Source organism: Cyclopterus lumpus, chromosome 17 (assembly GCF_009769545.1).
Source record: "Cyclopterus lumpus isolate fCycLum1 chromosome 17, fCycLum1.pri, whole genome shotgun sequence".
In the NCBI taxonomy this organism is placed as follows: Eukaryota; Metazoa; Chordata; class Actinopteri; order Perciformes; family Cyclopteridae; genus Cyclopterus; species Cyclopterus lumpus.
In genome coordinates this window covers 14,901,727-14,915,747 of record NC_046982.1, presented here as the reverse complement: position 1 = coordinate 14,915,747, position 14,021 = coordinate 14,901,727, and the positions used below count along the sequence as shown (strand labels likewise).

The following is a 14,021-nucleotide window of genomic DNA, read 5'->3' as shown; positions in this document are numbered from 1 at the left end:
GTCCATCTCCTCAGTCTTGACCCCAGATTTTAGTTTCTGCCGGTCGGTTGGGAGAAGATGAACCAGACAATGATCAGAGCGTTCCAAAGCTGCAGAGGGGACTCAGAGATGGTCGTCCTTTATCACAGTGTAGCAGTGGTCCAGTGGGGTTTTGTCCCTGGTGGTCCACTTAATAATATGCTAGTTCTTTTTCTGAGGTTTGCTCTAGTAAAGTCCCCAAGAACAATGAGCATAGTGTGGTTAGCACCTCACTAACACGGCCTGAGGTGGATTGAAACACCGACCAGATAATACAGCTGAGAGGGCTTGAGAGAGAATGCGAGTCAAGGTCATAGTTATACACAAATCACCCCATGGATAAACAAAGTGTAAAGTCACAATATGTCAGTTTAACCACGTTGCAGTAACATATATACATACTTGAATCCACTGCATGTGAGAGACATATTTATCAATATTGTTTGAGGTAACTATCATGTAATCTGGCTATCTAGGGGAAAGGTGATTGTCCGGATGACGAGCCACGACATGTGATCAATCCCGCTGCAGTGATTGGCTGAGAGGCGCTGACTCTATATGTAGGACAAAGGTTTCAGTGCAGTCTGTGTATGCGGCTCGTGCAGTATCGACACTTCACGATGCTCTTCAATAAGGTACGTGTCGTTTAAATAGCTTCAATTCACCTTCATATTGTCATAGCTTTAGTAAATGAAAGGTTTGTGTCCATCTGGCCTACATGTTTACATTACATATACATTTGATTTCGAGTAAACGCCGTGGGCTTCGCTAACTACGTAACAGCTCTCTGCTTTCCATAACGCATCTTAAGACGCATGTTCAAATAACTAGTTATAGCTTGAAGCTGAAATTAATCGCAAAGCAAAAATTACGAAACATGAAATGGCAGCCGTAGTTTCAGTAGTGGTAGCAGTAGTCGTATGTGCAGTGTTGTCAGTTCGTGGTGCAACACACTCAGTTCGGATCATCACAAAAGAAAAAAAGGAGCGTTACACTTTTAGAGATTCCTGATCACGTTTTTTTAATTGCAGATCATTTCCTGTTGGATAGAAGTACAGTTGCAGCTTAAGAAATGGTTTAATATTTGTTTAACTGGAAAATGCCTTCACTTGAGAACTAAATGTTAAAGTGATCGCTGTGTTTTTAAGACATGGTATTTATTTATAATGTTCTAATGCTTAGCTCTGTGAATGCAATTGTGAAGCACCGGAGACGCAAACTGGGGGTAATTTAATGTTTTACTAACTTGACTTATTGCAGTAAAATCAGGTGTGTTGTAGATGTTTGGTGTGCTGCTCATTTCCCTCTCCATCCACAGGTTTTCCAAGCCAGTGTGCGATCTGGGATCTGGGTGCAGAGATGCAGTTCTGCTGCAGCCCACGTTGAAGCATCTCACGCAGGCCAACCAGCAAACCTCGGCTTCTCTTTTGGTAAGTAGGACTGAGGAATCGTTGCATCATTTTCAAAGGATACCGTCACATTTTGTCATACCTGCCCATATGTATAATAAATCATTGGTCTCTGTAATTGTTCCTCCTGTCTGTATTGGCTTCGCCCAACAGAGCTGACCGATGAGCAAAAGGAGTTCCAACAGCTAGCGAGGAAGTTTGCACGTGAAGAGATCGTCCCTGCTGCGGCTGCTTATGACAGGAGTGGTGAAGTGAGTACAGCACCAAGATTAGGTGGCAGTTCATGTATAGAGCATTATTAAATAAAGCTTGACTTGATACGTTTACTGACAAAGGCTTTGAAATGTTATCGTACTATGTATTTTCTGTCTGACTCACTTAGTGACGTTTTGGGCACATGCCCCAATAGGTCAGAAGTAAAGTTCATTAATACATAGCTTTTTATGTTGTTAATGTCTTATTTTTCTCTTATGAGAGTTTATTAAACACATTCTTACCTCTCACATTCTTACCTCTCAGAATGTGTTTATTAAACACATTCGTACCTCTCAGCTAGAATGAGAATGTGTCTTCAAATTTAGTCTAAAAAAGTTTTAAAAACTCTTAAACATCATTTATACCTCATGTTGCAGTATCCTATGCCCATCATCAAAAAAGCATGGGAGCTTGGTCTGATGAACGGTCACATTCCACAGGAATATGGTATGTTGTTTTCTTGCTCATTGTCTTTTTTTAGGCCGCACACATCCTGACACGTCTTTTTTTGCGTCAATTTAGTTTATAGATGATGACCTAACCAGTAGCCACACTTTGCTCTGTGAAATTGCATCACAGTGTGTGTTAATACAGGTTTTTTTTTTATATCAGTGGAAACAATTTTATTTCATGCTAGTTGGCTGACGTTATGTTTGTCTCTTATGTTTTCAGGTGGAATGGGCTTGTCAATCTTTAATAACTGCCTTGTCACAGAAGAGTTGGCTTATGGCTGCACCGGAGTCCAGACTGCTATTGAGGCGAACTCTCTGGGAGTAAGTTGTCGTATATTAGTGTTGCTAGCATTTCATTTGCATTTCACTAGTTCCTAAAAAGTTGCTTTGTTTAAATCGCAACAAATGTCCATGTTGTGAAGCTGTAGTCTCTCCATTTCTTTCCAGTCGTACATTTCAAACCTCATCATTTTCTACAATCAATATTTCCAAAGTGTGCGTCATTCATAACAATATTAATAATAACAGTGGTTGTGGCTCAGTTAAAAATAAAGTTATATCTGTTTCTCCACATAGCAAATGCCTGTTATTCTAGCTGGCAGTGACGCACAGAAGACTAAATACCTGGGAAGGATGACCGAGGAGCCTCTGATGTGTGTGAGTATTGTGGACGACAGTGAAAATTAACAATGAGCATATTTGCTCAAGGAGGGACTTTACTGGAGTATATCTCCTAACGTTCTTTTCTGCTCATCTAATCCTTTTACTAATGACTGTATTACAAGCTTAATGCTACCAAGACTAGTACTCTATGTTCAAATAGGCTTAATGTATCAAATATATATAATAATGGTGTACTTCCCGAGCACGTGCACCTGGTGTTTGAAATCAAGTTATTTGCATCATGACGTGTTGAATAGTAGAGCTGCAATGATTAGTAGATTGATTGATTAGTCATATGAGTCAACGACTGTTTTGATAATTCTTTCAGTATTTGATGGCTCCAGGTTCTCAGATGTAACTGTCTTTCTAGAAATAAAAGCACCACATGGATCCTTGTGAAGGCAGGAACATGAGCGCTGACATATTACATTACATTTCATTTAGCCAACGCTTTTATCCAAAGCGATTACAATCATACACCGTAGACGCAATTGTCTTGCTCAATGACACATCATAGTACTACTTTATTACCTTGAGCTGTTGACACAAGCCCAAATAATCAATAATGTGTGTGTGTGATGTGTTTCGGCAGGCGTACTGTGTGACGGAGCCTGGAGCGGGCTCTGATGTAGCCGGCATCAAGACCCGAGCTGTGAAGATGGGCGACGAATATGTTGTTAACGGGCAGAAGATGTGGATCACCAATGGAGGGAAAGCCAACTGGTATGTACTCACTACCATTGTTCTTATTCTACAACATATACTCAGTCGGCACTTTGGTTTGTGATGCTGTTTTGATCAAACGAAAACTTCACATCATGTAGGACGAATGCAGGACTTTTGTATGCGAGCGCATTAGTTTTCACTATGTGGGCCTAATAACCTGGCAACTGAGTTTTTATATTTACATATCTTAAAGATAATGAGTACAAGAACATCTGATGTTGCTCTGAATTTGTATACCTCTTTTAAACTCCTAGGTACTTCCTCCTGGCCCGCACTAACCCAGATCCTAAATGTTCAGCCGGCAAGGCTTTCACTGGCTTCATTGTGGATGCCGACACTCCAGGAGTTCAAATAGGAAGGAAGGTGAGATGAAGCTAGTTTAGTGTTAAAATCAGTATTTTTCTTGGAGGTTAGAAACATTGTAACAAATGTAGTTTGTTACAATTTTGTTTGTTACAATTTTATATATGTATATTTATTTATTTATTTATTTGAAATGTACGACTGGAAAGAAATGGAGAGACTACAGCTTCACAACATGGACATTTGTTGCGATTTTAAACAAAGCAACTTTTTAGGAACTAGTGAAATGCAAATGAAACGCTAGCAACACTAATATACGACAACTTACTCCCAGAGAGTTCGCCTCAATAGCAGTCTGGACTCCGGTGCAGCCATAAGCCAACTCTTCTGTGACAAGGCAGTTATTAAAGATTGACAAGCCCATTCCACCTGAAAACATAAGAGACAAACATAACGTCAGCCAACTTGCATGAAATAAAATGTGTGTATGTGTTTATATATATATATATATATATATATATATATATATATATATATATATATATATATATATATATATATATATATATATATATATATATATATATATATATATATATATATATATATATATATAAAATAATCATTTTATGACTGACCAAGCTTCAATTGCAATCTCTTAGAGCGCTTTAAAGAACATTTTCTTTCATATCTCTATGTAACTATACATCTTATTACATGGTGTGCTCCCAACATTTGCAATCACAAAATATGTGTATTACATCACAGTGTGTATATTTAGCTACCATTTCACAATTGATGCGTAAAAAGTCAGTCAGGTTTATTTGAAACTTTGAGCTTAGAGGGCCATTTTCTTCTCCCTGTTGGGTGCATTATGAACTCCACTTTTAGATCAGTGCGGTATACTGATGATGACACCATGATGAGATAATAATTGTAGGAAAGACTGTGTGTCACCGCAAGATAACATGTGTTTGTTTTGTGCTCGTAGGAGATGAACATGGTTCAGAGGTGCTCTGATACCCGAGGCATCACCTTTGAGGATGTGAGGATACCGAAGGAAAACGTCCTGATTGCAGAGGGATCTGGCTTCAAGATTGCCATGGTGCTTTTGACAACACCAGGCCACCAGTAAGTCTTCTATCTGTAACTGAATAGTAGTTGGACATTTGTAACGCCATGTATTAGTGCCTCGTGTGTCAAAAGAACAGTTTTATTGTTATTAAAAAAAAAAAAAATTCTATTTATCAGAGTTTATTTACTAAATATTTTAATGGATCAAAAGTACAAATAATATTTGATCAGTGTCAAGAAAATACCATATGCAAAATACAAAAAACACCAGTTTGGCCATTCACATCCTTAAAAGAGTTTGCATAATCAGCAGTTTTTCTTACATTTCTATTATATAACATGTTATGAGCTCCTTTCCACAGCAGGACCGTGGTATCAGGGAACTCTAGTCAACAGTGTCTAATCGCAGCAGAAAGTGCAACCTTTGGATATGTGTGGACATGCGGAAATGTGTTTTAAACTGATCCACTTTGCTCCAATATTTTCCCTTTAAAAAAAAAAAAAAAAAAAAAATCTGTAAAAATGAATGTTGCTTGTCCACAGATTATTAACTAGTGCACTTTATACATCACAAAATGAAAGGGAATTTACCCACAGCTCCAAATATCAGATGCTCTATTGCGGCAACCAAACATATTTGTGCTCTTAGACATTACAAATGAAACGCCCATGATTTAATTGTATTAGTCACTGAAGATTTGTGTCTGTGATGTTACTAATGTATTTAATGCAATGCAGGTGGCAGCAGGAGCAACCGGCCTGGCACAGAGGGCCCTTGAAGAAGCTACCATGTATGCACTAGAGAGGAAGACCTTTGGCAAAGCTATTGCTGAGGTTTGTTTGCTTATTTCTTTGATCAGCAGAAACACACATGTTTATGTGGTACACAGGTGTGCCCAATTTTTGAGTGTCATTACTGTAAATACCATGATAACTCTGCTGTACAGTGTTTATAGTGTCTCCTCCTGTTTCACAGCACCAGGCCGTGTCCTTCCTCCTGGCTGAGATGGCGATGAAGGTGGAGCTGGCCAGGATGGCGTACCAGCGCTCTGCCTGGGAAGTGGACCAGGGCCGCAAAAACACCTACTATGCCTCCATCGCCAAAGCATTCGCTGGAGACATCGCCAATCAGGTGGCTTCTGATGCCGTTCAGATATTCGGAGGCAACGGCTTCAACAGCGAATACCCGGTGGAGAAGCTGATGAGAGACGCCAAGATCTACCAGGTACGTGGTGATGTTGTGCATCCTGATCTCAGCGAACAGAGATTTGGTCACAACTTGTTTTCTTGATTTTATTTTTATTTTTTTCTTCCCTTTTCTTTAATATCCCTTGTAGATCTACGAGGGCACAGCTCAAATCCAAAGACTAATTATTGCCCGAGAACACCTGGGAAGATACAAGAAGTGAACTCTGCACACCTGACATGTCCTCATTCAAATGTAATGTTTTCACATATTACATGTGTTCCTGGAAATAGATCTGCCTACATAGTTGGAAAATATTGTTTGGTTAGAAATAGTAAAGAATATTCTATTTCTATGATTGTTTGCCTTAACAGCATTCAGATTTTCGATCTGATGCAGACCCTGAATTGGTCGACTGCTTTCAAATCAGAGAACATCAATGAGACCTATCCCCATTTTAAAAGTGTGTTCCAAATGCAGCTCAGCTCAGAAACGGTGGCCTTATTTTATGACTTGTGTTGAGGAACACCACATTCAGACAAAAGATGACATGACCGTGTTCTGTTAGGCTACACCATCTGAAGGTTGTAAATAAATGCTGCCAGGCACAAAACACTGCTGCTTTTGATAGCAGTCTGGACATAAATCTGTTAATTTGGTGATATGACTGTTTTTTTTGTCTGTTTGAGGGAAACTAATTAAATCTATCTGTACAAAAACTGTAAAAATGCATGTTGTCTGAAAATGTTTATTTCTGATTTTAGAAAATAAGGTCCTTAACAGTTCTTTGTTCTAGATAGTGAATTACATCCATTGTCTCCTGGTCGGATGATTAAAATATATTCTATGTGTAATGGAAGATTTCTATGTTTGATCGGGAGAAGACCGAGTCTTCAGAAGAAACAAAGTTGTCTTTATTAGCCTGCAGGCGGAAGGACGTTCCTCAGTCACATCTTAGTGAGCTTTGGAAGGCACCCCCAATGATTCTCCATTCTACAACAGTATTTATGCATACAGAGAGTAACGCCCTCATAACATTATCTTAGAAAACATCTGGTCTGTCTTTGCGCGCTTATTTCCTCCCAGTTGAGATATTTTGCCCGGCCCCCCTGCCTTGTCGCGTCTGACGATGAATCCTTTACGGTTTGGGAAATAGCACGAAAAAGATCAGGAAGTAGGTTGCTGAGTCAGAACTGTTTAAGCAAGACTGAAGACTTTCCACTAAATGCACATATTGTGCAGCTACCCTCATCCGAGGGTGTGGCAAGTCAAGAAACACGAAAGGTGCAACTATGTGAGGCTGTCAGGTTGCTCAAGCTTCCAACAAGTCCTCAACAACCTCAAATGAAGAACTAAGATCACGAAAATGATGAAACATAAGGTATGTTATAGGAGGAGCTTCTGTTCGCTCTAACTCAAGGTAGAGCTGGATTGGGTGCTCCTGCCATAATTAAAAGACTGGATATCATGCAAGCTAAAGCCCTGAGAATAGGTAGTGGGTCGCAATACTCCAATACTTAAGTTTTTGACAGAATTCGCAGAGATGCTCTTGTCGTGAACCGGGCCGCACGGCCATGACAACAAAGGGGGATACACACAAGCAAGTAGTTAACAAAGGGTTTTATTTAACTTAGCATAACATTACTTAGGTAGAATAAACAGCGGCGGAAATGAGTGCAAAGTGTGTATGTGTGTGTGATATGTGTGTAGTGTCAGGTCAAAACATACTCTTCTACAACCAGCCAAACGGGGTCTCAGGACAGAGCGAGATCCAGAGTGCCTTTTAATTAACAGCAGCACTGGCACGCAAGGCCCAGGTGTTACCAGTACTGCTGATTACCTCAGGTGTTTCCACTCTCCTGATGACCCTTGGCCACGCCCACATGCAGGGACACGAGCCAGTGGTAGAGAGGGTCACAGAAAGTACAAGAGGTGAACTTGGATTTCAATAATTGATGAACAGAACACCCGGATGGGAAATGGGAAATAATGACTTGCTTCAAAAGAGAAAACTGTTCAGATACTTGGGAGCAACTGGAGAAAAATATGTGTACTCTGTGCGCTTTAACCAGGCCTAAAATTAAGAATCTGATAGAATATCTGCACACAATTTAGTGAAATTCATTTTTCTAAAATTAAATTAATACAAATTTCAAACCTGTTTTTTCATTCATTCCTATTTACTTGAAACGAGAGAATACTTATTAATGAATTATTAGATTATGTATTCCTTTAATTCAATTAGAAACTGAAAATCAATATTCGTTAGATATTATTCAATGTAGCTTTCTTTATTTAATTTGACAGTCAGTTGTTGACTACATACAGATGTTAATACAAACTATGTTCCACAATACATTAATATAATCAGAGTCCTGGGTTTCCTCAACATGAAGAGAGGGACGGGTTTAAGGGAAGGACAAGTCATACCAGGGAGGATACATCATTATAGTATAATGCAGTACAGACATTCATAGCAAGTTTACACTGTGTAAAGACAACATGATAATGAGACACATCATTCGCACTAACCCTGAAATACTGTTAAGCAAAATAATTTAGCAAACAGTAGAGGGCAGCAAAACACCCTACCGCGTCTAGTCTGCCGAATCCCAAAAAAGAAGAAGAAGAAGAAGAAGCCTGATCATGCGAACACTTTCAGAATGGTAACCGGTGTCATGTTGTTATTGTTATAGTTATTCAGTGAAGTTTAAGATAACATTATAGCCGAAGTAGAGGACATGTCCGCTTGTCTTCATTCTATACAACTGTGGCGCCACAGTTGAGCGGTATTGTGTGAAAGCAGCTAATTGTAGTAAAGTCGAAATGTAGCTTAGCATCAGTAGCATGTAGCTCGTTGATAATCATTCTCAATTGCGTTAGCTAGTTAGCTCCATGCTACAGGTTTACTCAGCGACATTAGGGGAGTTGTAATTGCGTCTCAAACAAGGTCAGTCCAGAATTAGTTTTATGTTTTAAATATGTTGATGTGTTTTAATGTCAGGGTACCCAAGTGAAAGATGTCATCATTAAGCCTGAGGCTCCCAGCACACTGCAGCTGGACAAACATGCAGATTACATCGCTGCCTACGGCTCCAAAAGGATGACTATGTGAGTAAACATCCATCTTATGTGTTACTTCCACTTAACTACTTCCGTGTACTTTTACCCTCGGAATGTTGTCATTGTTTGAGACAATTGCAGGGAAACAGTTTGAGGGGTGTTCGAAGCCAGGTTCATATTTACATTTTGTGGAACACCTGAAACCAATTCCTCACCCTCGGTACACCAGGGGAAAACAAAATTACACAGCATGTTCTCTTCTTTTATGTGTCATATTTTACCAAAAATGTTGTCCCTGCCAACAACACCACCATTCCTCACTGTAACCAAATCCAAATGAATGCATGGTGGCTAGATGATGGGTGTTACCTAGTATTGGCAGTGCAATTGAAATGTAGAAAACTTAAGGACCCTTTTGCTATGTTCAACACACTTTACAATGTCTTAAATGCTATCTGTTGTGAACAAAAAAATGTTGTAACTTTAAATATCTGTTGGATATGGCTCCTGCTATATTTTTTTTCTTTGCTGTAGAATTAATTCTGTTTTCTGCATATAAACCCTGCCTATGTTGTACACATGGGCCTTTACTGCGTTAATTATTAAAACAATTAGGAATTTCCTATTTAATGCAAATACACTTGTTTAAATGAATAAACAAAGGGAACACCTGTTCCATAGGCTGCTACAGTAAACGGGTCCTGCTCTCCTGTTGATTCGTGGCTTGTTTGTGTTTGTCCAGGAGTACACGCTGTCAGAGTACCTGAGGATGAGCGGCATCTACTGGGGGCTGACTGTGATGGACCTGATGGGGCAGCTCCCCCGGATGAACCGCCAGGAGATCATAGACTTTATCAAAGCCTGTCAGCATGAGTGTGGAGGCCTCAGCGCTAGCATTGGACACGACCCCCACCTGCTCTACACCCTAAGCGCCGTCCAGGTGACTCCATGAAATCTGACTGATTTATTCTTGTTTTCTCATCAACATTTGTGCTGCCAGAGGTTAGAATTGTTGCAGACTAGAAAGACATGAATACTTTGCTGTAATTTGAGGTTGAGATGTCCTCTCGAGGCTTTAATAATACAAATGGGCAGATGCACATTATTATTATTATTATTATTATTATTATTATAGTGTTAAAGACTGTACAGCCTCATTATTTGTAGTTTTTAAGATCGTTTCTCCTGAAGGGTCTCTAAAGCGCTGTTTGTGATGTGTCTGTTATCTTGCGGTTTGTCTTATCTGACTTTGGTTTTCATAATTTTTTTAATTTCTTCCTCAGATCCTTTGTTTGTATGACAATGTGGATGCGCTTGATGTGGACAAAGTGGTGGAGTACATTAAAGGGCTGCAGCAGGAAAATGGCTCATTTGCAGGGGACAAATGGGGTGAGCACTAGGATGGGCGGATGAAGCCTTTTGAAGCATTGAGGCTTTCTTCTTATTTGTATCGAAAAGGATTCAAAGCTTCACTTTGAAGAAAAACAGCGACATTCTGGCGGCAGACTGAAATTAAAGCAGCCGTTGACAGTGTGTCAAAGCACTAGCACACCTCAATGTTGCAATCTCACATTTCTGCAGTAAAAGTTAATTAAAGCTGCGTGTTCATTCACAGATTTGATGTTATATACATCGATGTTGTTTTTTTACATTGCAATAAAACTAAATGCTGGTCAATAATATGAAACAACGTGTTCGTGATGGGATTCGATCCCCCCACTCAGAACGGTTTATATGGGTGTGTTACCCACTAGACTATAGAGGAACACTTGTAATGTAGTTCATTTTTGTATAATATTAAGGCCTTAAAGTTGTATGCCAACATATTTATATATAGTATTTGTCCTTTTTATAGTTTATATTGGTGAGGCAAGATGTCATAGAAGTGGCTGTGGAACGGGCTTATGAACATGGGCATGTCAATCTCTCTCAAACCCCACATTGTTGATTGACACTCAGGCATCATATGTAGCAGAGTTAGGCGCCAAAACGTTCAAGCTGTCAAACGTGTCAAACCAATGAAATGCTTCGTGAAGCACCAGTGACGTTCAAAGCTTCGGACGTCATCAGTCACCTGACCTTTTGTCATATGATACAAGCTCCGACACTTTGAGTCGGCTCACGGCGGTTCAGTAGACTGACACAAGCTTCGGAGCGCTGGTATCGTTTGCCCATCTCTAGTGAGCACCCCATAAATGAGTGAATGCAAGGCATACAAGAAGTTTAGTACAGGTGATAAAATGATAGGCAATGCCAGCCCACAATTTGATTCCTTTTCAAATATATTTTAACAAATATACAATTTAAATAATTATTAGCATTTATCTTGCAGCTGATATCGCAGTAAAACAATATTGTAGTTCTCATTTATTTAGATTATAGTTTGCTTTAAATATTGGTATACAGTTGTGTTTTTACAATGAATGGCTATGCTTTGTCGTTACAGGAGAAATAGACACAAGATTTTCTTTCTGTGCTGTTGCTACACTTGCATTACTGGTATGTATGTCATGTTCAGTTTTTCTTATGTATTTCAACACTGTCACACTTTGTAATCTGAAGATGACACACTTTCTTCCTAGGGCAAGATGGACTCAATAAATGTTGACAAAGCTGTAGAGTTTGTCTTGTCCTGTATGAACTTTGACGGAGGTTTTGGCTGCAGACCTGGTTCAGAGTCTCATGCTGGTCAGGTGAGTCCACCTCTGTACTCATGTAGTGCAAGAGGTGTGCTGTGGGAGTTTCACTTTTCTTTCATTTATTTTTTCAACAAAGCTTGCAACATCTGAAGATCTAACTTTAAGAACTTGCGTGTTAAATTGCTAGTCCCAATATAAAAGTTATCAAACAGATGAAGTATTGTTCACAAGTCACACGTGTGGGCTGCTCTTGTTTGACTCCTAACCCCCGACACTAACAAAATTAAATGTTCACCCTCTGAAAGGTGACTGGTTATGTTCACACTCCTCTTGGGCTTTGACATGTGTTAAAGTCCTTCTCAATTATAACCTTGAAGGTCTTTTCCCTTCTGTCTGTCAGATATACTGCTGCTCTGGCTTCCTGTCGCTCACAGGGCAGCTTCACCAGGTGAACGCTGACCTGCTGGGCTGGTGGCTCTGCGAGAGGCAGCTGCCGTCCGGAGGCCTCAATGGACGACCGGAGAAGGTTTGCGCTCTCCAGATGCTTCACTGGGAATCAAATGCCTCCTTGTCATTTAAAAACTTTTATCAAATCGGACTAGATTGATTCCTAAAGTAGCTCTGCTAACTCTTATTTCCTCACTGTCTGGAATTTATTTTGAAAGTTGTGGGTTCACCAAACTACAAGTTTCTTCACATTGGAAGAGTTAAAAACTGCACATATCTAGTCTAAAAGTATTTAAAGTGTTCTACGTTAGTACAAAGGTATTTCAGCTAACACTTAAATCAGATTAAGTTCCAATGCTGATTGAGCTCTGGCTTCTTTGTCTCGTTCAGCTTCCAGATGTTTGCTACTCGTGGTGGGTTTTGGCATCGCTGAAAATCATTGGTCGGATCCACTGGATCGACAAGGCCAAGCTGCGATCGTTTATTCTAGCTTGTCAAGATGAGGAGACCGGAGGCTTTGCCGACAGGCCGGGAGACATGGTGAGCTGTCAAACACAACAAACTCCTGCATCCTGCAACAGAAGCTGGAAACGTATTAGACCTTTTCACAAAATCCTGTCTCCTCTTTCATCTTATGTAAGCGTGTCTGCACCTCCATGATTCTTGTCTCATATATTTTTCAACCAGTGAAAAGGTATGAGATCAAAGTTATCTTGCAGTAGATTCGCACATAATTTAAGTACTAGAGGTTTTAGATCAGATTAGATTCCACGTTATTGCCCATGACCAGAGTGCAAGAGACTGAGACAACGAAATGTAAACTCCATCAGCTGAAACCGCAATCAAAAATAGATCACATTACCTGCATTTTTATGAATCATGCAAATACATTGTTGTTCAATTTCACTGTAGCTATTTTATATATACTCTACCACGGTGAGTGTGAGGTGTTGATGTTGCTTTTGAAGCTTGTTAAGGAGTGGGAGACGACACCAGTTTTCTGACTTTCCGTGCACATTGCCCTGAGTTTGACTTTGTCTACTATATGATGCACATCCTCATTCAATCGTTTATAACTGTCCTTAGGTATTATGTTATAGTGTGTCATTACAAGCCCAGATAATGGAGCATGACATGCAACTCCTTTCTGTATTTGTATCTATTATTCTTATTGAAGCTCCCACCTTCTTGCAGGTGGATCCTTTCCACACTCTGTTTGGAATCGCAGGGCTCTCCCTCCTCGGAGACGAACAGATCAAGCCAGTTAATCCGGTCCTCTGCATGCCGGAGGATGTCCTTCAGAGGCGTGACCTGCAGCCTGACCTCCTCAGCTAGCCCTCTGTCATCATCCCCCACACACCCACACACACTCGTACACAGCTGCCCTGCTGAACAACCCCACTCCCACGGCTGGATGTCGGGAGCAGAGAGCGGAGCACCACACATCTTAGTGTTAGCTACAGACACATTCTAGATGCAGGATTTGGTCTCTGCTCACGAAGGACAAGTCACTTTTGTTGTTTTTACTTCGAGAGGACGGTTTGGAAAAAATGTTTTGAAGTGTGACCATCTTTGCAAAAACCTGAAATCTATTAGACAACGTTTCTTAGCTTTTGCACACATGTTATTCATGCGGGTGAATGATAAAGGAATATTCAATATGATTGTGAACAGATTGTGGATTGAAACGGACAAGCAATAGCACGTTGCTCTGATTTCAATGTGTTGGGGCTTAAGACACTTGACTGGTTTGAAGACGCCACATCTTTTTTGTTTTGTTGGCAGG

General features: G+C 40.0%; 2 protein-coding genes across 2 annotated transcripts; both read left to right on the top strand.

Annotated features, from left to right (window-relative positions):
- The first annotated feature begins 537 nt into the window (after positions 1–537).
- On the top strand, positions 538–6,533 carry LOC117746097 (medium-chain specific acyl-CoA dehydrogenase, mitochondrial-like). Its single transcript, XM_034554938.1, is given in 13 exon segments — positions 538–653; positions 1,337–1,448; positions 1,581–1,678; positions 2,060–2,129; positions 2,355–2,455; positions 2,711–2,791; positions 3,390–3,520; positions 3,778–3,886; positions 4,818–4,926; positions 4,929–4,957; positions 5,639–5,734; positions 5,877–6,125; positions 6,238–6,533. Coding segments are annotated over 13 exon segments (1,302 nt in total). The 5' UTR covers positions 538–608; the 3' UTR covers positions 6,310–6,533.
- A 689-nt stretch (positions 6,534–7,222) lies between these two features.
- LOC117747043 (geranylgeranyl transferase type-2 subunit beta-like) lies at positions 7,223–13,801 on the top strand. Its single transcript, XM_034556437.1, is given in 10 exon segments — positions 7,223–7,467; positions 9,091–9,181; positions 9,184–9,197; positions 9,892–10,089; positions 10,433–10,538; positions 11,596–11,648; positions 11,732–11,842; positions 12,189–12,314; positions 12,626–12,775; positions 13,430–13,801. Coding segments are annotated over 10 exon segments (1,005 nt in total). The 5' UTR covers positions 7,223–7,452; the 3' UTR covers positions 13,571–13,801.
- Positions 13,802–14,021: the final 220 nt, after the last annotated feature.